Source organism: Grus americana, chromosome 31 (assembly GCF_028858705.1).
Source record: "Grus americana isolate bGruAme1 chromosome 31, bGruAme1.mat, whole genome shotgun sequence".
NCBI classification, from domain to species: Eukaryota; Metazoa; Chordata; class Aves; order Gruiformes; family Gruidae; genus Grus; species Grus americana.
In genome coordinates this window covers 2810835-2838806 of record NC_072882.1, presented here as the reverse complement: position 1 = coordinate 2838806, position 27972 = coordinate 2810835, and the positions used below count along the sequence as shown (strand labels likewise).

Genomic DNA, 27972 nt, shown 5'->3' with positions numbered 1-27972 from the left:
CGGCCGCGGCCCACAGGGCGCAGCGCGGCGGCCCCGGCGGGGCTGGGCGGGCGGGGCGGGGCGGGGCGGGGGCGGGCGGCGGGACCTACTTTCCTCTGGAAATGGCCGCGCCGGGGAGCACCGTCCGCCCCGCGCCCCGAGGCCCGTCGGCGTAGGGCGGCCGCGGGGGTAAGAGCCGGGCGGGGGGCGGGGGGCGGCCGCGCCGGGGTTCTCGCGCGTTCGGGCCCGGGCCCCGCGGCCCCGGAAGGGAGAGGCCCCGTGTTCGGCCCCAGGCCGCGCCGCCTCCGCCGCGCCGCCGCCACCGCCTCCTCCCGGCCGGGCCTCCCCGGCGGCCGGGCCCGGAGCGCGGTCCCCGGCTCCCATTGTGTCCGCTACCGGTACCGGCGATGCCCGCTGCCCGGGGAGCCGGCGGGGCCTGGTCTGCCGCGCCGCCGCCTGAGCGCAGGTACGGCCGGGCCCGGCCGCTCCGCGGCCCCGGTGCCGGTCCCTGAGTAGGCCGCGGCGGGCCGTGGCACCGGGCCTGGCTGGCTCCGTCCCCCCGGAGGGATCGGTTGCACCGGGGAGGGGGGGGGGCAGCGCGGCCCGGGGTCACCGGGGCGGGGGGGCGTCCCCGCGCGGTGCTTCAGCCTCCCGGGGGCGCGGGCAGGGCCGGCCAGGCCCCTCCGCTGACACCCCCCCCCCCCCCCACGTCCCCGGTGCACGCCGGGGCCCTTCCGGGGAGGGCGCAGCCGCCCCGGGGTGGCCCTAATCCCCCCGGAATTACCGAGGAACCGGAGGGGATTTGCTGGGGGGGGCGCCCCCTGCCCCACCCCCCCGGTCGGGCTCCCTGTGACCCCCCTGTGATGCCTCGGGGGGGCAGCCGGGGTTTCGGGGTGCCGGGGGCCGCACCAGTGCGTCCCCATCCCCGGTGTCCCGTGCTCTGGGGGGTGGCGGCAGCGCGTGGAGCCCCCCCACCCGGGCCCAGCCCAGGTCTCTTCCCCGGCGTGTGGCTCACAGTCAGGTTTGGGGCCTCCTTCGCCGTCGTCGTGTCCCCCCCCCCGCCTCTCCTGTCGCCGCCTGAGCCGCTCCCCCCCCCCCGGGTGTTTGGGGTGCATGTCAAGTACTGGCGGGAGGGGATGAGGCTGTGGGTGGGAGCACAGCCCCCCACCAGCTTTGATTGTGTTTGGGGGTGAACCCACCCTGTGCCAATCCTGGGACCCTTGGTGCTGCAGGGGCTTGGCCAGGTCTGTGCTGGCCTTGGAGAAACTGAGGCACAGGCAGTGGTGGGGTGTGGGGGGGACCCCCCGGTCACCCTGCTCTATTGCTGGGGTTGTCCATGTCCTGTCCCGTCCCGTCCCCCCCCCGGTTTAATTGAGGTCACGTGGCCTCGCCAGTGGGGAGTGGGCTGCCCTGGAGTGTCACTGCGCTGTCCCCACTCCGACCTGGGGAGGGACCCGGGCTCCGGTAGGTGACAGGGGAGTGAGGGGAACTATCCCCACTGCGGGGCGTGGGGTCTTGTGGACCCCCAGGAACTGAAACCCACCACCCACTTGTGGCACGTGCAGGGAGGCACGCTTTGGCTGGGCTGAGGCCCCGGAAAGTCGCCTTGGGAGGAGCAGGAGAGGGGGCTGCCCTGTCCCTTGTGGGGGGGGGGGGTCACGGAAGGCTGCGGGGGGGCTGGGAAAGGGCCCCTTCAGCCCTGTGCTGACAGATCTCACCCCCTTGCAGCCGCAGGCCTCCCCTGAGGGACGCCGGAGGCAGGATGGATGAACAGAAGCCTCCCAGCGAGGAGAAGGACGCGGTCGTGCCAGGTGAGCGTGTGCAGCAGGGCAAGGTGCTGGGGGGGAACTGGTGCCGTTCCCTCCTCCGCTGCGGTGGCTGACGCTTGCTCTCCCAGCAGCCGATGGGGCCGTGGCCTCAGAGGAGATGGGCAGTGCGGAGGGGGACCCCCTGAAACCCCCTGAAGGAGCCTCTGCAGGGCCAGAGCCTGAGAGCACAGACACGAAAGGACCTTGCCAGGCTGGCAGGTGAGGATGGGGGGATTTGGGGGGGTGGCTTGGAGCTGATGGCGGGGTCCAGCGTGTCCCTGAAACCCCCCCTTCCCCCTAGCACGCTGGCCCGCCGCTGCGCCCTCTGCAACTGTGGGGACTGGAGCCCGCACGGGCAGCGGGAGCTGCAGCGCTTCGAGCTGGCGCCCAACTGGCCTGAGTGGCTGGCAGGGCACGAGCCCCCCGAGGGTCCTGGCCAGCCCCCCCTGGAGCTGGAGCCGGCGGGCGATGGCCTGGTGCAGATCGGCTTTTCTGAGCGGGTGACTCCAGTGCAGCTCTTCGAGTCGACAGGTGAGTGTGGTCGTGGCACTGGGGTCCCCGCCCCACCTCCCCGGGTGTTCTGCCTGGCCCCAGGACCCCCCACGCCCGCCCTGTCTCTGACGCCCCTCCCCACAGGGCACTGCTGGGTCCACCGCTGCTGTGCGGCCTGGTCTGCCGGCGTGGGGCAGGAGGCGGCAGGGCTCGCTGGCGTGGACAGAGCTGTTTTCTCAGGGATCTCACAGGTGAGCAGGTCCCAGGGAGGGCAGGGGGCAGTGGGGGCTCAGCCCGGCCCTGGGCAGTGTCCCTCTGACCCCGCTGGGCTCCTCTGCTTTCAGAAATGTGAACACTGTCGGCGGATGGGGGCCACTATCCCATGCCAGGCGGCCGGCTGCCCCCGCCTCTACCACTTCCCCTGCGCCGCTGCCAGCGGCTGCTTCCAGTCCATGAAGACCCTCCGGCTCCTCTGTTCCGAGCACGTGGCCGAGGCCATGCAGATGGGTGCGTGTGGGCTGGGGCTGCCATCCCTGGGTGCTGGGTCCCCTCCCATCCTGAGGAGGGGGTCCTGGGGGGTAGAGCCTGGTGAAGGGGTGGCTCTGACAGTGTGTGTGTGTGTCCCTCATCCAGAGGATGCCCGGTGCTCAGTGTGTGACGGGCCGGGTGACCTGCGGGACCTGGTTTTCTGCACCAGCTGCGGGCAGCACTACCACGGGGCCTGCCTGGACATCACCCTGACGCCCCGCAAGCGCTCGGGCTGGCAGTGCCCTGAGTGCAAAGTGTGCCAAACCTGCAGGTGAGCACGCGCTCCTGTGGCGGGGGGGACAACGAGGAGTGCACGGGAGGGGAACGCAGCTCTCACCCCTGCCCCTGCTCCCACAGGCAGCCTGGTGAGGACTCCATGATGTTGGTCTGCGAGGCTTGCGATAAGGGCTACCACACCTTCTGCATGGAGCCAGCCATCGAGGGTCTCCCAGCCGACTCCTGGAAGTGCAAGGTGCATCCCGCTCTCGCTGAGGGGGTACGGGGGTGCCTAGCCTCCCTGCTCGCCCCTGACACACCTCCGCCTCTCCCCCAGAACTGCCGGGTCTGCTCCGACTGTGGCCGGTGCCCAGCGGGGCTTGACCCCGGCTGCCAGTGGTACCGGAGCTACTCGGTGTGCGAGGGCTGCCAGCAGCGCCGCGCCGCAGAGGCTGCTTGTGGGGAGCTGGCACACGTGCCACAGCCGGACCCACCCACCCAGACGTGAGTGGGGATGGGGGGGCACTGGTTTAGGGGGTGTTGGGCTGGGTGCCCCCTTTGTGAGTGGGAGGATGGGTCCCACAGCCCCAGGGAGGGGGTGGCCTGAGCCCCACTCCCCTCACCCGTTTCCCCTATCCAGGTTGGTGTCCCCCAACCGCAGCGAACCGGCCGATGTGCCCGTCCCTCCACCTGAGCCGGAGCCTGCGGGGTGCGATGAGGAGACACAGCCAGGGGGGGACCCCAAGGAGGCACCTTTGGGTTATGGTGGTGGGTCTCCTCCCGGTGAGCTGACCCCTGTGGAGGTGCCCCCCGAGGAGCCCCCTCCTCTCATGCAGCCCCCCGAGGAGCCCCCTCCTCTCATGCAGCCCCCCGAGGAGCCCCCTCCTCTGGTGCTGTCTCCTGATGAGCCACCCCCTGATGAGCTGCACCTCGAGAGACCATCCCTTGATGAGCTGCCCCTTGACAGACCCTCCCTTGAGGAGCTCCCCCCCAGTGAACCCCCCCTTGATGACCTCCCCCCCGACATACCTCCCCTCAACGAGCTGCCCCCCAATAAACCACCACTGGAGAAGTCACCCCCTGATGATCTGCCCCCTGACAAATCGCCCCCCAATGAGCTGCCCCCTGATGAGCCACCCCTTGACAAGTCTCCCCCCGATGAGCTGCCCCCTGAAGAACCTCCCTGTGATGAGCTGCCCCCTGAAGAACCTCCCCCTGACGAGCTGCCCCCTGACGAGCTGCTCCCCAGCGAGCTGCCCCCTGAGGAGGAGCCCAAGCCACCAGGTAAATAGGAGACCTCTGGGTCTATCCCCTTTCCCCCACATTGTCTCCCACGGGTGTGGGGGTCATGCGCCTGGGTCCTCCCCCAGTGTTGCTGTTGTGTGACCCTCAGCCTGTTGACCCCGATTTCCTGCTTTGATGCCCCGTTCTGGGGGTATGTGGGGGGCTGGGGAGGTCTCTGGGACAGGCTGAGGTGACGCTTGTTGCCTCTCGGTCCCAGGCTGGGTGGCACAGGGGGTGAGGGGACCACCATGGCCCCCCTCACCCATGGCCCCATCCTGCAGGTCTTCTCCCCGAGGTGGCCGTGGCAGAGGAAGCACCAGCCCTGGCCCCGGAGGTGCCCCACGAAGAGGAGATGGAGCTGGAGCCGGAGCCCTTGCTGCCCCCTGAGACAGCACCCCCACCCCCGGCTCCCCAAGGTGGGTCTGGGGACAGAGGAGGGTCGTGGAGTTGTCTCTGTTGGGGGCTACGGAGTCACCTTCCTCTCCCTCTCTCCGCCCCCCAGATCTCTGTGCTGTCTCGCCCGCCCAACCTCCAGACCCCTCACTCGATGCCAAGGAGGACGAGGTGCCTGAGCCGCCCACCCCAGTCCTGCCTGAGCCCCCCAGCAGCCCCGGCACTGCCATGGACACTGAGCCCCCTGGCTCCCCACCACCCCCCCTGGGCTCCCCTGCCTGCACCCCGGCCCCTGCTGAGCCCCCTGAGGATGAGGAGATGGAGACGGCCGGTGGTGAGGGGGAGTCACCGGCCAGCCCTCCTGGAGACGGCCCCCATACCAGCCCGGCCCCAGAGCTGGGACCCTTCCCCGGCCTGCCTGAGGAGGAGGAAGAGGAGGAGGAAGAGGCGCCGAGGCTGGAGCGGGAGGGCACCAGTGGGAGCTCCCCGCCGCTGAGTGAGGAGGATGCATTGGAGGAAGGCCGGACTGGGGGGGACCTTGAAGCTAAGGGGTCCCCCTTGCTCCTGGAGCCGGAGGAGCTGGGCCCCGAGACCCCCATGGAGGTGTGCTCTGCTGGGGAGAAGCTGCTGGGCCGCGGAGATGAGGGGGGCCCCGAGCCCCCTGCCCTGCGCCCCCGGCCCGACATCCTCAACGAGATCTCCAACCTGAGCCAGGGGGACACGAGCAGCAGCTTCCCCGGCTCAGAGCCGCTGCTGGGCTCCCCGGACCCCGAGGGCGGGGGCTCGCTGTTCCTTGAGCTGGGACCGGCCTCGGCCGACGCCAGCCTGCAGAAGGAGGACGCTGGGTCGCTGCCGCTGGGCGCCGAGACCGATGACTCGCTGCTCTTCGAGCCGGCCGCCAAGGGGGATGGGGACAAGAATCGACGGCGCAGCTCCCCGGGGCGCTCCCGTGTCAAGCAGGTATTGGGGGTTCTCTGCCAGCCCCGATGTTGGGGGACCCACACCCTCACCGCCCTGTCGGGGCCATGCCCCCCTCCCTGGGCCGCCCCTGTGGCGAGTAGGCGAGGGCCGAGCGCGTGAAGGGGTGGGATGGGGGCCGTGCCCCTCTGCTGCCCCTGCCCCAGCCAGGACGTGTGGCGGGGGTCCAGCCGGGCCCCCCAGGGTTGCTGTAACCGCCCTCTCCCCTTGGCCCTAGGGTCGCAGCAGCAGCTTCCCTGGGCGGAGGCGCCCCCGAGGTGGGTCCCACGGGGGCCGGGGCCGGGGCCGTGCACGCCTGAAGTCGACCACCTCGTCCGTTGACACCCTAGCAGTAAGGCTGGGTTGGGGGAGTGGTGGGGGGTTGGGGGGTCCCCAAGCTGTTAGGTGGCAGGGCTGAGAGCCAAGTGTCCACTCCCCATCCCCTTCCCCACCATCCCAGTTCCTGGGAAAGACTTGGGAGCCCTTGGGGTGGTGTTGGGGGAGTTGGGGTCTTGGGGTGGGGGGAAGCAACCACTTGGGGCTGTGTTGTGGGTCTGGGGGTTTCACCCCACGAGTATAGGGCTGGTGTGGAGGTGCCTCCCAAGGAGGGGCTGGCTCGCAGGCAGACAGGGGCTCTGCTGCCTGTGTGTGTTCCCATGCCCAGCAGTTTGGCACCAGGCTGTGGCTGGTGCCCCCCCCGGACTGTACAGAGAGTGGGGGTCCTTGGTGCTGAGCCCCTTCTTCTACCCCCAGCTCGCTGACGTGGAGAGCTCACCCAGCAAGGAGGACGACGAGGATGATGACGACACGATGCAGAACACAGTTGTCCTCTTCTCCAACACTGACAAGTTTGTGCTCATGCAGGTAACCATAACCAAGGCACTGCGGGATGGACAGATGGATGGGACAGGACAGACTCCTGTCCCCCCGCCAGCTGCTCTCTCCCTCCCAGCTCCTCTCACGGCCTCTCTCTTCTAGGACATGTGCGTGGTGTGTGGCAGCTTTGGGCGTGGGGCCGAGGGGCACCTCCTTGCCTGCTCCCAGTGCTCCCAGTGCTACCACCCATACTGTGTCAACAGCAAGGTGAGGGGGGCTGGGACCCCTGGTCCCGTGCCAGGCGGGCAGGACCGTGCTTTGCCCCTCGGGGACCTGCATGGCTGGGCCGTCTCTTGGGGGACGTGCACCAGGTTGTGCCCAGCATGTCCCCGTGGTTGTGCCATGCTCCAAGGCGTCCCCCGTGGCCACGCCAAGCCCAGGGACCCCTGTGGCCGTGCCCAAGGTTCACGCAGCCACCCCCCCCACCCTCCACCCTGTCCCCAGATCACGAAGGTGATGCTGCTAAAGGGCTGGCGCTGCGTGGAATGCATCGTCTGCGAGGTGTGTGGCAAAGCCTCTGACCCTTCCCGGCTCCTGCTCTGCGACGACTGCGACATCAGCTACCACACATACTGCCTGGACCCCCCTCTGCAGACCGTGCCCAAGGGCGGCTGGAAGTGCAAGTGGTGTGTGTGGGGGCACGAGGGGAATGCTGGGGGAGGAGGGGGGCCTGGGGGCTGGTGCTGACCCCTCGTTCCCCCCAGGTGCGTGTGCTGCGTGCAGTGCGGGGCAGCTTCCCCCGGCTTCCACTGTGAGTGGCAGAACAACTACACCCATTGCGCACCCTGCGCCAGCCTGGTCGTCTGCCCCTTCTGCCGTGAGAAGTACGTGGAGGACGACCTGCTCATCCAGTGCCGGCACTGCGATCGGTGAGCGCTGCTCCCCCACAGTATGCGCGTGCGCCCCAGGGCAGGGGGGTCTTCGTGCTTGGGTTCCCTATGGGGCAGGCCAGGGTGTGTGACAGGTCCGCGCTGCCCGCAGGTGGCTGCACGCGGCGTGCGACAGCCTCTTCACAGAGGAGGAGGTGGAGCAGGCCGCGGATGAAGGCTTCGACTGCAGCGCCTGCCAGCCCTATGTGGTCAAGCCAGCTGGTGAGCACCTGGGGTGGGGGGGGAGCCTGTGGGATTTGGGGGATTTTGGGGGATATGGGGGTTCACCTCCCTGTCTGCTTTTCCCTCTGTAGTGCCCGCACCTCCCCCAGAGATAGCCTTGGTCAAAGCTAAGGAGCCAGGTGCGTGCAGTGCCACAATCGCCGCCGGGTCTGTGCCACAGCCTTCCCAGTGCTGTGCCTGGTGCTGGCCGCACACCCGGTGCTGGCTTTTGTCCCCAGCGCTGGCTTTTGTCCCCACAGAGCCCCAATATTTCCGCTTTGAGGGTGTGTGGCTGACGGAGACAGGGATGGCGGTGCTGCGCAACCTCTCCCTGTCGCCCCTGCACAAGCGGCGGCAGCGCAAGGGCCGGCTGGGCACCCTGAATGGGGACGGGGGGCTGGAAGGGGGGGACCCCCTGGGCCCCGACGACAAGAAGGATGGCGACCTGGATGCTGATGAGCTGCTTAAAGCCGAAGGTGCTTTTTCCTGGCGGGTGAGCTGGGGGGGGCGCTTTGTGGGGGACCCCACTAACATGTCCTCCCTGGCAGTGGGTGTTGAGCACATGGAGTGCGAGATCAAGCTGGAGGCTCCGGCGAGTCCCGACCGCGACATAGGGGCTGACGTGGACTCTGGGAAGGGGCTGGAGGACCCGGAGGAGTGCAAGAAGAGGAAGCGCAAGCCATACCGGCCTGGTGAGTGCCACCCCGGGCCACCCCCCAGCACCAGCTCTGCCCTGTCCCCCCCCAGCCCCACTGTGACCCCCCCACCTCCTCTTCCTCTGCTCATCAGGCATCGGCGGCTTCATGGTGCGGCAGCGCAAGTCCCACACCCGCCTGAAGAAGGTTGCGGCAGTGCTGGCTGAAGTGGGGCGCGAGGGGCTGAGCGCCGAGGGTCACCCGGAGGATGGTGAGGCCTGGCAGCACCCCTTCCCTCCCCTGTCCCCCTGGGGGACCTGCAGCGTGCGCGCCGTGGTGCTGTGATGGTGCTGTGCCTGAGCCCTTCCTGTGGCATGGGAACAGCCCCAAACTTTTTTTTGGGGGAGGTGTTAATGGGGTGGCTGTTGCAGGGGCTCCGGGTGACCTCCCGGCCGAGGGTGGCCTGGACCTGGGCTCAGCAGAGGGGGACGAGAAGAAGAAGCGCCGGGGAAGGAAGAAGAGCAAGTTGGAGGACATGTTCCCCCCCTACCTGCAGGTGGGATGGATGGGGGAGGATGGGGGTGGCCCCCGGGGGTGGCCGGGGTGGGGATGGACAGAGGGGGGACGCTCCAATGGCCTCTGCGGAGCTGACGGCAGCTTCCCCTTTGGCAGGAGGCGTTTTTTGGGAAGGCACTGATGGACCTGAGCCGGAAGGCGCTGCTGGCGGCGGGCGGTGTGGGGGACGGGGCTGCCCGCCCCTCCCTGGCCCAGGGTGCCCCACGACCCAAGGGGGATCCCAACCTGGCCGGAGCACTGCAGGGTGCCCCCCCTGACAGGAGGGACACCCCCACACACCCCCGAGGTGAGTGTGGCCAGGATCTGGCCTGGGAGCCGAAATCCCAGCCACCGTCCCCGAGGGGGGTCCCCGGGGTTGGGGGGGGTCCCTGGGTTGTTGGGAGCCGCTATGGACACTGCGGGTTGTCGGAGGGTGCTGAGGGCTGTTGGGGGCTGCTGTCGACGCTGAGGAGTGTAGGGGAGGACCCGGGGGGCGTTGGGGGGGTTCTGGTGTGGGCCCCCCCAGGCGGCCTGGCCCCACTGAGGCCTGGTGCCCCGCAGGGGACGACAGCACCGACGGCAGCGCTGCCGCTCCTGACGATGACGGCAAGGACGACGCAAAGGCCGAGGACCTGGGTGAGCCTCGGGGACCCCCCTGCCCCCCCCCCCCCCCCCCCCCCCGTGCCCGTGGGCCGCCGAGTTGTGCGTGACAGGCTGAAAGCAGAGTCCTCCGTGAGGCCTAGAGCGCCTGCCACCATAGAGACGGAACTGCTCTATGGTTGAGGAGTATGCTCTAGGAAGGGTGTGGGGCAAGCTCTATGGTTTCCCCGAGTGACCTCCCGGCCCTGGTGACCATCGCTTGGCGCCTAGAGCGCCCCCGCGTGGTGCGGCGGACTGCACGGCCCTGGGGGACCATGGGGGGGCTGCCGGGCTGGGGGGTGCTGGGGGGTCCCAGGGGCTGGGGGCACCTGCTGATTCCTCTTCGCAGGGGCCGATGAGCCAAAGGATTCCCCGGACCCCGGGGACGCCGAGAAACCAGCCACCCCGGGTGAGGGTGCGCTGAGCTCTGACCTCGACAAGATCCCCACAGAAGGTGAGCCCCCCCCATGCCCGCCCTCATCAGCTGAAGCGAGGGAGGTTCCAGGGCCAGGACCCCCAGGTTTCTGCTTCGCCTCCTGTCAGTATGAGATTTGCGCCACGTGTTGCCCGTGATGGCTCAGCTCTTCCTTTTTCCCCTGTAGAGCTGCCCAAGATGGAGAGCAAAGACGTCCAGCAGCTCTTCAAGGACGTGCTGGGCTCGGCAGAGCGTGGGGAGCAGCCCCTGAACTGCGTGGCCACGGGGATGGAGGCCGGTGGTGCAGGGCAGGACCCCAGCCGGGCACAGCGGCCATTCCTGCAAGGAGACCTCCAGCTGCCGGGGCAGGGTGGGTGGAGGCAGCATGGCGCCGAGCTGCGGTGATCGTGGGGTGAAGTCCTGGTGGGTGGGGGAGAAAGGCAGGACTCGCTGACTGACTGTGCTGCGTCCTCAGTGGGGCAGAGCTGTTTGAACAGCAGCAGTGCCTGCGGTACAGGAGGGCTCAGACTTGGGTCTTCCCCATTTTTCTGGGGATGAACGTGGGAAGCTTTTTGGGGGTGTATGCAGCGGATCTTGTATTGTCTGAGGGGGCTCCCAGGGTGGGCAGCAGCTTGAGTGCCAGCTCTGCCCTCCCTGCGACCCCTCTCCCTTCTCTCACAGGGAGCATTTCCCTGGGCTCGCTCTCTGGAGCCGTCTCCTTGGAGTCATATTCGGGTGTTTGCCAGTCTCCGTTCCTCGATAACAGGTATGCAGGGAGCTGGGGTTGGCCTTGGAAGGAGTGAACCCCAGGGTGTTGTGGGACCCTTTTTATTTTATTTTTTTTTTTCCTTCTCACACCCTGCTGGTCTGTGACACGCTCTCCCCTGTGCAGGGAGCGGAGTGGCTTCTTTAGCCCAGACCACTGTGAGCCCGAGAGCCCCTGGGCCAGCAGCTCGGCCGCCACCACCCCCTCAACACCCACGACACCCACGACAGAGGGTGAGAGTGATGGGCTGTCCTACAACCAGCGCAGCCTGCAGCGCTGGGAGAAGGATGAGGAGCTGGGCGAGCTCTCCACTATCTCGCCCGTTCTCTATGCCAACATGAACTTCCCCAATCTTAAGCAAGATTATCCAGGTAGGGCTCTGGGGGGGCTGCAGCCGCCCTGTCCCGGGGTGAGGGCGGGTGGGAGCTGGGTGCGGCGTAGCACTTGTGGTCCCTGTGCAGAGAAGAGATGGCATCCGCCCCAGCGCAGGGCTTGGGTGTGGGACTGAAGTGCTCCTTGTGGTGATGGTGGCGGGGTTTGGCACCAGCTCCTGGGGCTCGGCGCCATCACCTCGTGTGAAGGGGGACAATCATCCACCGAGGGCCTGTGTGGGATTGTCGAGCACAAGCTAACGTTGCTTTTCTTCTCTTTGTCTGCTTCTACCGGACTCCCAGACTGGTCGAGCCGCTGCAAACAGATCATGAAGCTCTGGAGGAAAGTCCCCGCCACAGACAAAGCTCCCTATTTGGTGAGTGCCGGGGCGTCACTGGGGCGGGGGGCCTGGGCGCCGGGGGCTGCGAGTCAGCTGGCTTCGTGTTTTTGTTAGCAAAAGGCCAAAGATAACCGGGCGGCTCATCGCATCAACAAGGTGCAGAAGGTATGTGCTGGAGCGCGGAGGTGCCCGGCGGCCCTGGCCCAGCCCTGGGGGACGTGGTGTGCCCACTCCCTGCCCCCTTAGCCCCTTCCCCAGCCCGCTGGGAGGGCAGACGTGGGTCCCCTGACGGCCGGGCTCTCTCTGCAGCAGGCCGAGAGCCAGATCAACAAGCAGACCAAAGGGGAGGGACTGCGCAAGCCGGAGAGGCCCTCGCTGCACCTGCGGATCCCGGTGCCGCCAGGGGCACAGCCTGTCTACATCAGCAGCCCCCCTGCCACAGGCGAGGGCTTCCTGAAGCCCCCAGCGGGTGCTGGAGGGGGGCCGGAGTCACCCAGTGAGCTCTTCCTCAAGCTCCCGCCCCAGTCCCCTGCCCAAGTGCCTTCGCACGATCCCTACGGCACGGCGCCCGCCTATGCGCTGGAGCCCCGCTTTCCCTCACCCCTGGGCCAGAGCCCCACGGCAGGTGCTGCCTTCCAGCCCTTCCCTGGCCAGCCCCAGCCCCTCACTGGCCCCCGTGCTGTCCCCGGCTCCCAGCCCCCCGACTTCCACCCCACGCCACCTGGCACCCCCCGGCACCAGCCTGGCACCCCCGACCCCTTCCTGAAGCCCCGGTGCCCCTCCTTGGACAACCTCTCGGTGCCAGGGAGCCCTGGGGCCCGGCCCCCTGAGCCCCTGCTCTCGCCCCTACCTTTTGGGGAGCAGAAGAAGGGCCTGGAGGTAAAGAAGGAGGAAGGGGGGAGTTTGGGGGTCTGCTCACCCGGCTATTCCCCTGCCGTGGGCTACGGGGACTCCCCAGGCGTCCCCCACCTCTCGGCTGCGGAGCTGAAGGCAGCTGACGTCTTCAAAGCCCCCATGACCCCACGGGTGTCTCAGGTAGAACCGCAGAGCCCGGGGCTGGGGCACCGCCCCCCCGACCCCCATCCCCTGGCCCCCTCGCCCCCTGGCCACCCTGATCTCTACCGCCAGTCACCCTACCCAGACCCCTACTCACAGCCCCCACTGACGCCCCGGCCGCAGCCCCCCGAGGGCTGCTGTGCTCTCCCACCCCGCTCTGTGCCCTCAGAGCCCTTTTCACGTGTCCCCGCCAGCCCCCAGTCCCAGTCCAGCTCCCAGTCGCCCCTCACGCCCCGGCCGCTCTCCAACGAAGCCTTCTGTCAGTCCCCTGTCACCCCCCGCTTCCAATCCCCAGATCCTTACTCCCAGCCGCCCTCCCGGCCCCAGTCCCGAGACCCCTTCACCCCCCTGCACAAGCCCCCTCGGCCCCAATTGCCAGAGCCGGGGTTCAAGTCGGTGCCGCTCTCGCACAGCCCAGCGGCTGGCGGGGGCTTTGGGGGCACCCTGGCAGGCGAGCCCCACACCAAGGCGCCGGGTGGGCAGCAACCCCCCTTTGCACGCTCCCCCGGCGCCAGTGTCTTCCCAGGCAGTCAGGCCCCTATGCGCTTCACCTTCCCCCCCGCCGTCTCGGAGCCGCTCAAGGGCTCCCCGTCCCACCAGCCCCACGGGATCAACAGCCATTACGTCCCCGGCAAGCCCCAGAGCTCAGCCTATGCTTCGTCCCCTGGCTTCCACCAAGCCAGCAGCCCGCTGGGACCAGGTGCTGCAGCTGCTGAGACCTACAGCCTCTCGCCCCTCCGGCCGCCCTCCGTGCTGCCGCAGCAGCCCCCAGCCACCCCGCAGCAGCAGGATGCCTCTGTTGCTTTCCTGCCCCGAGCTGCGCTGGGGCCACCAGCTGACAAGAGAGAGGAGGCAACTGCGGGACTCTCGGCACCCCCGAACCGGGATTTGGCAGAGCTGTCCGGTGGCCAGGACGGGGCCCTCGGCACCATGAGCCAGTCGGAGCTGGAGAAGCAGCGGCAGGTGAGGGCTTGCCGACGGTCGGGCTGCATCTGTCTGGGTTCGAGAGGGGACGTGAGGGAGGAACCAGGACCTCTGTGATTGGAGGTGGGGTTGAAGAGCCCAGCTTTGCTCGCAGCTCCTTCCCCAGAGGTGTGGAGGGGCCACAGGCACCCGGGGTGGGGGGGCGTTGGTGGGCATAGCCAAAAAGGTTGCTGCACAGTTTGTACCCGGGTCCTGGGACGAGCTGGTCTCGCTCCCGTGTCCGTGCTCTCAGTCCTAATGCTCGGTTCCTCCCAGCGCCAGCGGCTCCGTGAGCTGCTGATCCGCCAGCAGATCCAACGCAACAGCTTGCGGCAGGAGAAGGAGAGCGCGGCAGCAGCAGCTGCCACCTCTTCGCCGGCAGGCTGGGCCCCTGAGGCTGGCAGCCAGGCTTTCGAGCTGAGCCGGGGCATGGCCCCTTACCAGCCAGCACAGGTAGGAGGGCTCGGGGGAACAGCTGTGCTGGGAGGTTGGGGGTGGATGGAAGGGGTGACGGCGTGTCCTTCCCTCTTCTTCCAGGACAAGGCTCTTCTCGGGACACTAGCTACTGCAGCCGGTGCTGGGAAGCTGCCCGGCTCTGTCATGGTGCAGGCAGCATTTGCGCAGGATGAGCGGCTCTCCCGGCCTCCGGCGGCAGCGACGCCATCCACCCTGGACATCAACGGGAGGTGAGTGCCCAGCAGCAGGGGGCCGGGATTGCTGCAGATGGTTAGAAACGAGTGGGGTTTCACCCTGGTACCCCCCAGCTCCTGCTTGCGGGGGTCACCCTGGAGGGACAGAGCGGCTGTGGTTTTGCTGGGTGGCTGGTGTGGCCCCGAGGGGATTGGGACACCCCTGTCCCGTCAGGGCCGTGGCAGTGCCGAGCCAGTTCTGACACCACGGTGTCTTGCAGGGCGGCGGTGGGACCCCCCCAGGCCTTCTATCCCCGCGGAGTCTTCCCGGCACCATCCCCACAGCAGCACCTCTGGCAGCAGCAGCAGCAGCAGCAGGCAGCCACGGCGCTGCGGCTCCCCGTCACCTCCCGCTTCGCCCCACCAGCCGCCAGCACCCCCGTGGGCAGTCTGGGCACTCGCCTGCAGGCGCCTGCCGAGACGGTGTCCTCCTCGCCTGCCACCCTGGGTGCCCCCTTCATCGAGCTGCGGCACAATGTGCAGAAGGGACCCGGGGGGGTTGTGGGCCCCCCCTTTGCCCCCCAGGCACCCCGGCCCCGCTTTTTCCTGCCTGGGGAGGAGGGCACCCCCCAGGCTCTCTGCACCCCTATCATGCCCATGCAGGCGCTCCCCGTCCCAGCGTTGCAGCCCCAGAAGATGCCGGTGCCACTGCCACCCGCCTCCCCACAGGGAGCTGAGATGAGCAACAGTCACCACCAGCCTCATGCCAAAGTGGCCGCCCCCCCGCCACTGCCGGCCCCCAGCCTGGAGCTACAGCATGTCCCCCCGCGCCCGCTGTCCTCTGGTTCTGCCCTCCGCCCTGAGGGTCCCAAGGATGGCCCTGCACCAGACCCCGTGCCAGCTCCAGCCCCGGGGAAGAGCCACCTGAGCCTGGAGGGGGGACGTCTGCCCTGTGAGGTGCCGGTGGAGCCTGATTTGGATGATGACTTTGGCTCCCACAAGGACCTGGAAGATGACGACGATTTGGCCAACCTGAGCCTGGATCCGGATGTGGCTAAAGGGGACGATGATTTGGACAACCTGGACAGCCTGGAGACAGCAGATCCCCACCTTGACGACCTGCTGAATGGCGATGAGTTCGATCTGCTGGCCTACACGGACCCCGAGCTGGACACTGGTGACAAGAAGGACATTTTCAATGAGCACCTTCGCCTGGTCGAGTCGGCCAATGAGAAAGCTGAGCGTGAAGCCCAGCTCAAGACGGAGCCGCCAATGCCCAGCTTGAAGCTCCCTGACCCTGGGGACAGCAAAGCCACAGCCTCATCCGCAGAGGACCAGGAGGTGCCCAAGGATGGGCTGGTGCCTGGGGTGGGCTTGGGACCCGCTCCCTGCCCGACAGGCACTGCGCTAGCACCTGACCCGGCTTTTAAGGCGCAGGGTACAGAGGTGAAGGCAGGTTTGCTGCCCACTGATGTCAAGCCCAAGGTGGAGGACGGCTGCCTGAAGACCTCTCCCTGCCAGTTCACCACCAGCGGTCCCGAGCGGATCCCAGTCCCCATCAAGTCGGAGGCCCTGCAGGGTGCGGATAAGATCTCTGCCTCACTGGGGCTGAGCCTCAAATCCAGTCAGACTGTCCTGAGCCCCGGGGCCGGCCCAGCTCGCCTCGCCTTGACTCACTTTGCTAATAGCAGCCACACCGGTGTCCCCGTGCCGGAAAAGGACCCTTACGCTGGCCCCAGCCGTGGGCTGGCCCCTGCCCAGCTGGGCAGCCAGAGCAACCCCTTGTTGGAGAAGTTCGAGCTGGATGGTGGAGCCCTGGGCCTGGGCAGCGCCCGGCACTCGCCGGCTGATGATTTGGACAAGATGGAGAGCTCGCTGGTGGCCAGTGAGCTGCCCCTCCTCATCGAGGACCTGCTGGAGCATGAGAAAAAGGAGCTGCAAAAGAAGCAGCAGATGTCGGCCCACCTGCCCCGGGGTCCCCCACACCTCCCGGCCCCGGGGCACCCCATGCTGCACACGGCAGTGGCCGGGCAACCCCCTGAGGGGCAGCCCCCCCGCCTGGGTGCTCCGCAGCCCCCCCTCCAGCTGGGGCTGGTGGCCAGGCCACCGCTGATGCCACCTCAGCCCCCCAGGATTGGTACACCCCAGCAGGGCCCAGCACTGGCCCCCCACATGGGCATGGCCCCCGGGCAGCCCCATGTCCTGGCAGCCCCCCACGGTGTGCAGGTAGCCTTGGCGCAGCCGCAGCAGAGCCAGCAGCAGGTGATGGTGCAGAAGCCGATGGCTGGGGTGCAGCCGCCCACCCTGGGCCTGAAGCCCCCCCAGCTCGTCATGCAACAGCAGTTAGCCAACAGCTTCTTCCCAGACACAGGTAGGGCTACAGGCAGTTGTTTGGGGGGGCATGGAGCCCTTTTTGTGGGGGCGGGGGGGGGATGTGGGGTGTGGCATAGGACCAAATGTGCTGCGGCACTGTCCGCCAACTCTCTTGGCAGACCTGGACAAGTTTGCGGCCGAGGACATCATGGACCCCATTGCCAAGGCCAAGATGGTGGCGCTGAAGGGCATCAAGAAGGTGATGGCTCAGGGCAGCATTGGGGTGGCCCCAGGCATGAACAGGTAAGGGGCATGGCAGGTAGCGGGGCACGGCCTGGGGTGGGCAGGGCACCTCGGCCCCAGCTCAGCCTTCATCTCTGCGTGTCCCCCACAAAGGCAACAGGTTTCCCTGCTGGCCCAGCGGCTCTCGGGGGGCCCGGCTGTCTCCGAGATGCAGAATCACTTGTTGGCAGGGAGCGGGCAGGTGAGCGGGGTGTCTGGGGAGGGGAGCGGGGGTTCCCTTTGGGCTGCCTGGCTTGGGGCTTGGGTCCCTGCTGGGCAGGAGCTGCTCTGGCCGGTGGGTTCATGGTCCCCCAGGGAGGTGGAGGCTGTAGAGAGGGGACGGGGGGCACTGGGGAGGGGGCACAGCATGGCGCGTGTCCCCAGCGCTCCCCTCTCTGCCAGGAGCGGAGTGGCACCGACCCAACTCAGGCTCGCCCCAACCCACCCACCTTCGCACAGGGCGTCATCAGTGAGTACCGAGGCGGCGGGGGATGCCAGATCTCATCCTGCCTGCGCAGGCTGGGCTGAGCAGGGCTGTGGCCAGGCTCGCTCCAGAGCCAGGGTCCCTGCTGATCTGAGCCTTCTCCCTGCTCCCACAGACGAGGCCGACCAGCGGCAGTACGAGGAGTGGCTCTTCCACACACAGCAGCTCCTGCAGATGCAGCTGAAGGTGCTGGAGGAGCAGATTGGGGCGCACCGCAAGTCACGCAAGGCCCTCTGTGCCAAGCAGCGCACCGCCAAGAAAGCTGGGCGGGAGTTCCCCGAGGCCGATGCTGAGAAACTCAAGTTGGTGACAGAACAGCAGAGCAAAATCCAGAAGCAGCTGGACCAGGTAGGACCCTGCGTGCAGGTGGGCTCCCCATCCCCGGCACAAACATAAGACAGACATAGAGCTGTTGGAGTGAGTCTAGAGGAGGGCACGAAGTTGATCAGAGGGCTGGAGCACCTCTGCTATGAGGACAGGCTGAGAGAGTTCAGCTTGTTCAACCTGGAGAAGACAAGGCTCTGGGGAGACCTAACTGTGGTCTTCTGGTCCCTGAAGGGGCTAGAGGAAAGATGGGGAGGGGCTGTTCATCAGGGAGCATAGCGACAGGACAAGGGGTAATGGTTTTAGGCTAAAAGAGAGTAGATTTCGGTTAGATATTAGGAAGAAATTCTTCCCTGTGAGGGTGCTGAGGCCCTGGCCTAGGTTGCCCAGAGAAGCTGTGGCTGCCCCTGGCTCCCTGGCAGTGTTCAAGGCCAGGTTGGATGGGGCTTTGGGCAACCTGGGCTAGTGGAGGGTGTCCCTGCCCGTGGGGGGGGGGGGGGGGGTTGGAACTAGATGAGCTTTGAGGTCCCTTCCAACCCAAACCATTCCATGATTCTGTGAAATGTACCGTCCCCGGCACTAACACCTTGCTGTCCCTGGCAGGTGCGGAAGCAGCAGAAGGAGCACACCAACCTCATGGCTGAGTACCGCAACAAGCAGCAGCAGCACCAGCACCAGGCCTCGGCTGTCATGGCCCTGAGCCCCTCGCAGAGCCCCCGCCTCATGTCCAAGCTCCCTGGGCAGCTGCTCTCAGCACATGGTGTCCAGCAGCCGGCGGGGGCCGTGGTGGGTGCGCAGGGCCTCGGCCAGCAGCCAGGGCAGCCAGGGGGGCTGCGCCTGCCCCAGGGTGGCGTGTCCATGGCCGTGCAGCAGGGCCTGTCCTTCATGGGCCAGCAAGCCATGGGGAACACCCCGGTGCCCGGCACATCCAACGCCTTCTTCGCTGGGAACCCTGCGCTCCGCGGGCTGGCCACCGACAGCCGCCTGATGCAGGAGAGACAGCTCCAGAGGATGCAGCTGGCCCAGAAACTGCAGCAGCAGAACATGCTGGGACAGGTGTCACTGCAGCAGCAGCCAGGCACGATGGGACAGGCGTCGATGCAGCAACCAGGTGTGATGGGACAAGCGTCGATACAGCAACAGGGTGTCATGGCACAGGCAGCCGTGCAGCAGCCGGGTGCGATGGGACAAGCGTCGATGCAGCAACAGGGTGTCATGGCACAGGCAGCCGTGCAGCAGCCGGGTGCGATGGGACAAGCGTCGATGCAGCAACAGGGCGTCATGGGACAGGCAGCCGTGCAGCAGCCGGGTGCGATGGGACAAGCGTCGATGCAGCAACAGGGCGTCATGGGACAGGCAGCCGTGCAGCAACCAGGTGTTGCTGTCATGGGACAGACCTCGATGCAGCCACAGAGCGTCATGGGACAGACCTCGATGCAGCCACAGAGCATCATGGCACAGACACCGATGCAGCAGCCAGGCGTCATGGGACAACCTTTAGTGCAACAGCCAGGCGTTATGGCGCAGACGTCGATGCAGCAGCAGACTGTCATGGCGCAGACGTCGATGCAGCAGCCAGGCATGATGGGACAAGCCTCGATGCAGCAGCCTGGTGTCATGGGCCAAGGCTTGATGCAGCAGCCCGGCGTCATGGCACAGACATCGATGCAGCAGCCCGGCGTCGTGGCGCAGACATCGATGCAGCCGACAGCCGTGGTGGGGCAGCAGCAGCCGGCACCGGCCCCGCAGCCGGGTGCGGTGGGGCAGCCCATGGTGCCAAAGCAGCCGGGGCTGATGGGCAACCAGCAGAGCCTGCTGGTGCAGCAGCTCTCGCCCCAGCAGCAGCCGGGCTTGCTGGGCCACGCGCAGGCGCCGGGGCTGCAGCACCAGGCGGTGCTGAGCCACCCCCCACCCCAGCGCCAGGTTCTCTTGGCCCCCCACCAGCAGCGGGTGCTGGGCTCGCCCCAGCTGACGCCGCAGACTCCGGGGATGCTGGGCCACCGGCTCGTGCTGTCCCAGCAGCTGGGGCAGTCGCGGGCGCTGCTGGCCCCGCAGCAGCAGCAACAGCAGCAGAACTCGGCGGCCGCCCAGCCAGGCCTCCTGGGGCTGGGCCAGGGGCAGCCCCCAATCCAGCACTTTCCGCAGCACGGGGCAGTGGGCCAAGTCCCCTCTGTGCTGCACCTGAGTCAGGGAATGCAGCCAGCCCCAGCGGTCCTGGCTGCCAAGGACCTGCCTGGAGGGGCGGATGGCAGTGCCCTGCCCGCTGAAGGCAGCGAGAGCGGGGGGCAACTGCATGGGGGCCTCCAGGAGCCTCAGGGAGCCCTCAACCCCCCGGGGCTGGGTGGCCTGGAGCCCTCAGCCCCCAAACACCAGGCTGAGCAGCTCCTCTTGGCCTCACCGCAGCCAGGCGTCCTGGGCTCACAGTCAGCGCTGCGGCCAGCCCCGGTGCAGCCAGGCACTCTGCTCGCCCCTCCGCTGCAGAGCCCTGGGGCCACCTGCCCTGAGCTGTCCCAGCAGCATGGGGATGCTGCCGGGGTGGCGGACCCACCGCTGGGCTGCGGGACGGGCCAGGCACAGGGCATGGCACGGCCACCGGAGCAGCCAAGCAAGGGGCCACCAGGCTCGCTGCAGGGCCAGCCGCAGCCCCCACGGCTCCAGAGCCCCGGGCAGCACAAAGCGGGGCTGGCAGTGCCGTCGCCAGGCACAGCCACGCTCCCTCCGGGTCTCCTGGGGCAGGTGCCGGGGCCGGTGATGGGCCAGATCCGGGCACAGCTCCAGGGCGTCCTGGCCAAGAACCCACAGCTGCGGCACCTGACGCCCCAGCAGCAGCAGCAGCTCCAGGCCCTCCTGGTGCAGCGGCACCATCAGAGCCTGCTGCAGCAGAGCCAGGCACTCCGGCCCCCCGGCCCCTTCCCCGGGCAGGCCCCGGACCACGGTTCCCTGGCCCCTGTGGCCCGCCAGGCCCCTCGCCCACTGGGGCCCCTCTTCCAGCCACGGCCAGGTGCCCAGGCAGAGGCGCAAGCCGGCCTTGCCACAGAGCAGGGGCGCGTGGCGCCGGGGCAGCCCCCACAGCAGCCCCTGGCTGAGATGGTGCAAGCGGCCCTGGCTGCCCGCGGCCCCCAGCCGGGCCTTGTCCGGCTCCCCACGCCGCCAGCCCCCTCGCCCCTGGGCTGCGCACCCCAGCACCTGGCCAGCCCTGAGCAGAGCCCCCAAGAGCCAAAGAAGATGTCACCGGGGGTCCCGGCCTCTGCCCCCAGCCCAGCAGCACCGGTGGAGCAGGGAGCGATGCCCACGCTGAGTGGCACCCTCCCTGACCTGGCACGTGGCCCCTGGGACTCTGAGGCACCTGATGCAGACCCAGCCAACCCTGGTGAGACCCATATCAATGGTGCTGTGCCAGAGGGGCCCCCCACAGCGGGCAAACCTACCCAGGTGTTGGTGAAGCAGGAGCCGAAGGAGGAGGCAGTGGTGGCACAGTGCGAGCTGGATGGAGATGAGGCAGCGAAGCTGGAGGCCAACGGGGATCCCGGGGCTGGCCAAGCCAACAGCCTGCTGGCGTCGGGCAGCCGCTCCGAGGCCGGGCATCTGCTGCTGCAGAAGCTGCTGCGGGCCAAGAACGTGCAGCTCTCGGCACAGAGCCCGGGTGAGCTCAATGGGCACGTGGAGAGCCGGGGTGCTGTGACAGAGCTGCGGCCGCAGCCGGTGCTGCTGGGCCGGGAGGTGAGCAGGGCGCCGCAGGGTGGGATGGGAGGCAACGGCTGCAGGGCCACGCTCAGCACAGCTCCTGCTCCCCTCTCCCTCCCCAGGACCCCTCCATTGCCAGGAAGCCAGCAGCCACCAAGCCCAAGCGGGTGCAGAAGGGCAACGAGCGGGTCCCAGCGTCCCGCAAGAAGCTGCGGAAGGACGAGGGGCTGCGCCCCGGCGAGGCGCTCATGAAGCAGCTGAAGCAGGTGTGGCCGCGAGCTGGGGACGTGGCGGGGTGCTGTCTTCCACCCCTGTCCCCTGCTCACTGCTCTGTCCCCAGGAGCTGTCATTGCTGCCGCTGACGGAACCGACCATCACAGCCAACTTCAGCCTCTTCGCACCCTTCGGCAGCAGCCCTATCAACGGGAAGAGCCAACTGCGGGGTGCCTTCGGCAGCGCCATACTTGACAGCATGCCCGACTATTACTCCCAGCTGCTCACCAAGGTGAGGGGGGATTGCGCCCCTCTTCTCCCCTGCCCCCAGAACCCCCTCCCCATCCAGGGGGTCCTGGGCCACCCTGCCGTGCTCACCCTGCTGTCTTCCCCCCCCCCCAGAACAACCTCAGCAACCCACCCACGCCGCCCTCCTCGCTGCCCCCCACGCCACCCCCCTCCGTGCAGCAGAAGATGGTGAATGGTGTCACGGCCCCCGAGGAGCTGGGTGAGCAGCCCAAGGACGCCAACCCTGCCCGCGAGCCCCACGGCCAGAAAGGTGAGCGTGGCTGGCACAAGGGTGGCACAGAGTCCCTGCTGCCGCATGTCACCCCCCTGTGACACCTGTCCCTTCCCCATGCAGACACACCGGCCGTCGAGGTGAAGAGCCTGGACCTGCTGGCAGCTCTGCCCACCCCGCCACACAACCAGACCGAGGATGTCAGGTGAGCCATCGGCAGTGGTGATCTCCCCCCATGGGTGACGCCAGCCCCCCCACGGCCCATGACACCTCCTTCCCTGCAGGATGGAGAGCGACGACGAGAGTGACTCCCCTGACAGCATTGTCCCTGCCTCGTCCCCCGAGAGCGTGCTGGGCGAGGAGCTGCTCCGCTTCCCCCTGCTCAGTGAGGCCAAGCCAGAGCTGGAGGAGCGTGTGCTGTCCCCCATCATCCCCATCATCCCCCGGGCCAGTATCCCAGGTGGGCTGGGCCGTGCTGGGGGGACGTATAGACCAGGCAGGGGCAAGGCAGGGCAGGAGGGGGCTGCGGTACACGTGGACTGGGCAGGAGGGGGTCGGTGGGGCACGTGGACCGGGCAGGAGGAGGTCTGTGGGATGTACAGACTTGGTAGGGGTAAGGTGGGGCAGGGAGGGGGGTCTGTGTGGTCTGTGTGGTGTGTAAATCAGGTGGGAAGGGGTCTGTGCAGTAAGTACTGGACAGGACAGGGGGGGTCCCTGGATGGGGGGGGGCATGGTGCAGGGAAAGGGTCCTTGGGGCATGTGGGCTGAGGGGAAGGGGTCTGCACCTGGGCAGCAGAGCCTTGAGCATGGCCCCATGTCTTGGGACTGGCCTGTTACTGAAGGTAACCCAGCCACTCCCCAAGAGTTTCCCATTGGTGCTGGGTGCTCTGTCCCTATTGCTGCACCCCAGTTTCTGTCCCACACAAGGTGATGGATTCCCAGCAGCATTTCTGCAGGGTGGCTGGGTGGGCTCATGGGTGGCTGTCGGTGAGACTGAGTCTGTGCAGCTCTGACCCCCCCTCTCCCCATGCCAGTGTTCCCTGACACGAAGCCCTACGAGGCCATGGAGCCCTTCGGGGCCCCCTCTGGGAAGGTGGGGGCAGCAGGCCCAGGCACCCCGTGGGAGAAGGGTAAGAGCAGCGAGGTCTCCGTCATGCTGACAGTGTCTGCGGCAGCCGCTAAGGTGAGCAAGGGGATGAGGGGAAGTTGAGACCCTTGGGGTTCCAGCGGTGATCCTGTGCAGTGGCATCCGGGGCCCTGGACCCATCCTGTCCTCTTCTTGCCCAGAACCTTAATGGGGTGATGGTGGCCATGGCCGAGCTACTGAGCGTGAAGATCCCCAGCTCTTACGAGGTGCTGTTCCCGGATGGCCCCATGCGAGCGGCTGTGGTTGAGGCCAAGAAGTTGGAGACAGATGTGGCTGGTGAGTGTCTGCCTTGTTCCCCTGGGCTCCCCCATGTCCCCAGGCTGGGCTCCCCATGACGGGCCGTTTCTCTCTCTTGCAGGGGTGCTCGGTGGTAAGGAGAAGGCGGCGCTGGGTGGGAAGGTGCCAGACAGCAGCTCCGAGTGGCTGAAGCAGTTTGACGCAGTGCTGCCAGGGTATAGCCTCAAGGGCGAGCTGGATCTCCTGACGCTGCTCAGACAGGTCAGCAGGGTGCAGGACTCAGCAGGCTGCGACCCTGGGAGAGGTGTATTGGGGTACCTGTAAGGCTCTGGCTGTTGGGGGGTGGCAGGAGGGGGCCCTTTGGGACTAAGTGTGATTACATAGAGGTGCGTGAGGGTCCGTGTAGGTCCCCTCATGATTTCCAGGTGATGCGGGGGGTTTCCTGAGGGGCCAGGTCTCCCTGTGGAGTGGTGCCGAGTCTCCCAGGACTGTGTGGAAGGAGTCGGGGGGGGTCCTTGCAGGGCTGGGAGTGCAGTGGGGTGTCAAGGACCCCTCACCATGATGTGCAGGGAGGTTGGGGTTCCCCATCCCTGGGATGCTCTGACCCATGCTCCACTCCCCATGCCTCAGGAGAGCCCTGCACCCGAGAAGACCCTGCACCACTGCTACGTCAACAACGTCTCCAACCTGGACGTGCGGCAGCTCTCCGTCATGCCGCAGGAGCCCTCGCCCCCGCTGTCCCCGTCTGTCCCCTCCCCATCCAGCCCTGCTGAGGCTGCCAGGGTCCCTGACCCCGAGGTGGCCCACGAGGCAGTCCCAGCCCCCCCGTCGCCCCTGCCGCCGGCCCCCTCGCCAGCACCCCAGGAGGAAGGGGCCGTGGCCCCCCACTCACCACCCCGCTTCAAGCCACGCTCACGGCCACCAGAGGACGGGGACGAAGCACGACCCCGGCTGAAGAAGTGGAAAGGGGTGAGGTGGAAACGGCTGCGCTTCCTCGTCACTATCCAGAAAGGGGGGGCCAAGCGGGACGGTGACAAGGAGATTGCGGAGTTCATCGACAAGCTGGGCACCACCCTGCGCCCCGAAAAGGTGCCGCGGGACCTGCGCAAATGCTGCTTCTGCCACGAGGAGGGCGACGGGGCAACGGACGGGCCGGCCCGCCTGCTAAACCTTGACCTTGACCTCTGGGTCCACCTGAACTGTGCTCTGTGGTCCACGGAGGTCTATGAGACACAGGGAGGGGCCTTGATCAACGTGGAGGTGGCCCTGCACCGCGGCCTGCTCACCAAGTGCTCCCTGTGCCAGAAAACCGGTGCCACCAACAGCTGCAATCGCATCCGCTGCCCCAGCGTCTACCACTTCGCCTGCGCCATCCGCGCCAAGTGCATGTTCTTCAAGGACAAGACCATGCTGTGCCCCTTGCACAAGCTGAAGGGCCCCTGCGAGCAGGAGCTGAGCAGCTTCACCGTCTTCCGACGCGTCTACATTGAACGGGACGAGGTGAAGCAAATCGCCAGCATCATCCAGCGCGGCGAGCGGCTCCACATGTTCCGCGTGGGTGGGTTGGTCTTCCACGCCATCGGGCAGCTCCTGCCACACCAGATGGCTGACTTCCACAGTGTCACGGCCCTCTACCCTGTGGGCTACGAGGCCACGCGCATCTACTGGAGCCTGCGGACCAACAACCGCCGCTGCTGCTACCGCTGCACCATCTGTGAGAACAACGGCCGCCCCGAGTTCGTCGTGCAAGTCATCGAGCAGGGCCTGGAGGATCTGGTCTTTTCTGACTCCTCGCCACAAGGTAAGGCGCAATTGGGAACTGCGGACGCTGGACCGCTGCCTTCCTCCATCCCCTGTCCTGCTGACATCTGAGCCACACCAGAATGGGGAGGATGGGGCGATGGAAGGTTCCGGGGTGGCTTGAGCTGGGGGGGTCCACACTAGGGGGGTGGCTTGGCAGTTTGCAGCAGGTCCCCAGCTCCAGCTTCCCTTCTCTCGGCAGCTGTCTGGAACCGGATCATTGAGCCGGTGGCGATGATGAGGAAGGAAGCAGACATGCTGCGACTCTTCCCCGAGTACCTGAAAGGCGAGGAGCTCTTCGGCCTCACAGTGCACGCGGTGCTGCGCATCGCCGAATCGGTAGGTCCTGGGGAGGGGGAGGCTCCTCTCTGCACCAGCGGTCGGCCTCGTCAGGAAAGGGGCCAGTGGCTGTCCTGGCAGGGCCCCGCGGTGCTGCCGCTCAACCCACGGCCCCTCCGCTCCCTCCTCGGCAGCTGCCCGGCGTCGAGAGCTGCCAGAACTACCTGTTCCGTTATGGGCGCCATCCGCTGATGGAGCTGCCGCTGATGATCAACCCTACCGGCTGCGCCCGCTCCGAGCCCAAGATCCTCACCCACTACAAGCGGTAAGCAGGGCTGGGATCCACCAGGAGAGCTGGGATCCCTGGGGATCCCCCGGCTCTGACCCCCTCTCGCCCCTGGCAGGCCCCACACCCTGAACAGCACAAGCATGTCCAAGGCCTATCAGAGCACGTTCACGGGCGAGACCAACACACCCTACAGCAAACAGTTCGTGCACTCCAAGTCCTCCCAGTACCGGCGCCTGAAGACGGAGTGGAAGAACAATGTCTACCTGGCGCGGTCCCGTATCCAGGGGCTGGGTCTTTATGCAGCTAAGGACATCGAGAAGCACACCATGGTCATCGAGTACATCGGCACCATCATCCGCAACGAGGTGGCCAACCGCCGGGAGAAGATCTACGAGGAGCAGGTGGGGCCCTGGCGCGTGATGCTGGGGGCTCTGGAGGGGTGGGGGGGCCTCAGTGTGGCTGCTGACACCTTCTTCTGCCCCCTCCTCCCCCAGAACCGTGGCATCTACATGTTCCGCATCAACAACGAGCACGTCATTGACGCCACGCTGACAGGGGGCCCGGCCAGGTGAGTGCTGGGGGGGGGGGAGGAGCTTTGGGGTGGTGGGACCCCCCCCAGAGAGAGCAGTGACCGTCCACCTCTCCTTCCCCTTGGGTCGGTGCTGAGCCCTGCACCTCTCTACCCCCCGCCCCCAGGTACATCAACCACTCGTGTGCCCCGAACTGCGTGGCCGAAGTCGTGACCTTCGACAAGGAGGACAAGATCATCATCATCTCCAGCCGGCGCATCCCCAAGGGGGAGGAGGTCAGGCGGGGGTGCAGGGGGCAGTTGGGGGGGGGGGGGCCGGGGGCGGTGGGACTGGGCTCCACACTGAGGGTGATTCCCCGCTCTCCCCCAGCTCACCTACGACTACCAGTTCGACTTCGAGGACGATCAGCACAAGATCCCCTGCCACTGTGGAGCCTGGAACTGCCGAAAGTGGATGAACTAGCTGGGAAAAGGGGCTGGAGGCCATGGCCCCCACCGCGGGGACCTCGCCCAGACCCGCTGGGGCTGCGGGAGGCGCCAGGGCGGCCGGGCAGGCGGCGGCGGCCGGGGCACGGAGGCTCCGGTGGGGAGGGCGGCCGCTGCGGAGCCGCCGGCCCTGCCCGGGCGGGACGGACGGATGGACGAACTGGCAACTCAGGGTTTTCTTTGCTTCGTCCTGCGAGGAAGGGGGGGGGTCCAGCGAGACCATCCCCACCACCACCGCCCGCCTCCCTCGTGGGGGAGCCATGGGGGAGCAGAGCGGTCCCAGCAAAGCCGGAGTGAGTTCGGAGCCGGCCATGGATTATTTTTATTTTTTTTTTTTTTTTTTTTTTAGAAACAAAACTAATAATATTTGCTCGCTAATTACCAAGGTAACACAGACTCCTTGAGCTCGACAATCCGGGCTCTGCCCCGTCGCACCGCGGCGGCCAGAGCTCGCTCGGTTCCTTTGATCTCTTTTTGTTTGTGCGTGTGGACGAGACCCCGGAGCGCGGCGGCGCGGGAGGAGGCGCCTGCGGCGAGGGCCCCCCGACAGACACAAGGAGCTTCTGCACCCAAACCTACCTCATTTTAAGTGTTAGATTTTTTTTTTTTTTTGGTTGGTGTTTTTAAATATGAGCCCCTGTCACATGTCCGGCCAGAGCCTCCTGCCACCGGAGCTGGCCCCGGAGGGGAGCTCTTTCCCTCTCCCTTGGGCCCCAGAAGTGCAGCCCCCCCCCCCCCTTGTCCCCTTCCTCCGGCTGTGGGGTCCCTGGGGAGAGGGGGGGTTGTGGGGGAACCCCTGCCCTCATCCCCGGGGGGGTCCCAGCCGCGCGACGTGCCAAGGTGTGAGGGGGGAAGGGGACGGGGGGTGCCAGACCCACTCCCTCAGCATCGGGGGGGGGGTTGGCAGGGCTGGGTTGGCCCCCCCCGCCCCCCCCCCCCCCGACTCACAACACCCAGGGCTGCTGTCGGCACGGGGCAGGGGCAGGTTATTTATCTATTTATACCTTATATTGTATATACTAGATGGGGGGGGAGGGGGGCTCTTTGTGCTCTGCTGGGCTGAGATTTGGGGTGCAGGGGCAAGGGGGGGCCGTGGCATTTTTAAACCCAATCTCCGAGGTTGCGGGGCGGGGACGGGGGGTGTCTGGAGCCTCCTGCCAGGTAGGGGCGGCCTCGGAGAGCGAAGCAGCGAGTGGGCATTACACACCAGCCCCCCCCCCCACCTCCCACCCCCGGGGCCGGTACCACCTGCCCCCCCCACACCCCGGGGGGGTCCCCCAAGGATGCTGGGGGGGGGGGGGGGGGCCGGGATCTCATAACGCACAAACGTACAGCGGGGGGAGGGGGACACGGGACTCCCCCACCCTCGGGGGGGATGAAGGGGGTCAGTG

The 27972-nt window shown here is 67.3% G+C and overlaps 1 protein-coding gene across 1 annotated transcript; it reads left to right on the top strand.

Annotated features, from left to right (window-relative positions):
- Nucleotides 1-27418, top strand: KMT2D (lysine methyltransferase 2D). The gene is made up of 55 exons (XM_054807010.1): nt 1-168; nt 1708-1790; nt 1880-2006; nt 2089-2318; nt 2424-2530; nt 2624-2786; nt 2913-3078; nt 3165-3279; nt 3361-3527; nt 3664-4307; nt 4589-4723; nt 4810-5660; nt 5896-6009; nt 6411-6521; nt 6636-6740; nt 6978-7159; nt 7238-7402; nt 7515-7624; nt 7717-7764; nt 7885-8100; nt 8173-8316; nt 8414-8530; nt 8691-8815; nt 8932-9121; nt 9376-9450; nt 9803-9907; nt 10056-10238; nt 10550-10634; nt 10761-11005; nt 11309-11382; nt 11461-11511; nt 11656-13365; nt 13642-13818; nt 13903-14051; nt 14276-16365; nt 16487-16610; nt 16704-16791; nt 16992-17058; nt 17189-17421; nt 18001-21117; nt 21204-21347; nt 21422-21586; nt 21697-21853; nt 21938-22019; nt 22099-22274; nt 22849-22997; nt 23102-23237; nt 23320-23459; nt 23829-24999; nt 25201-25337; nt 25472-25602; nt 25682-25967; nt 26061-26134; nt 26263-26371; nt 26466-27418. The coding sequence occupies exons 2-55, from the start codon at nt 1742-1744 to the stop codon at nt 26556-26558; spliced, it is 16104 nt and encodes a 5367-aa protein (XP_054662985.1). The 5' UTR covers nt 1-168; nt 1708-1741; the 3' UTR covers nt 26559-27418.
- Nucleotides 27419-27972: the final 554 nt, after the last annotated feature.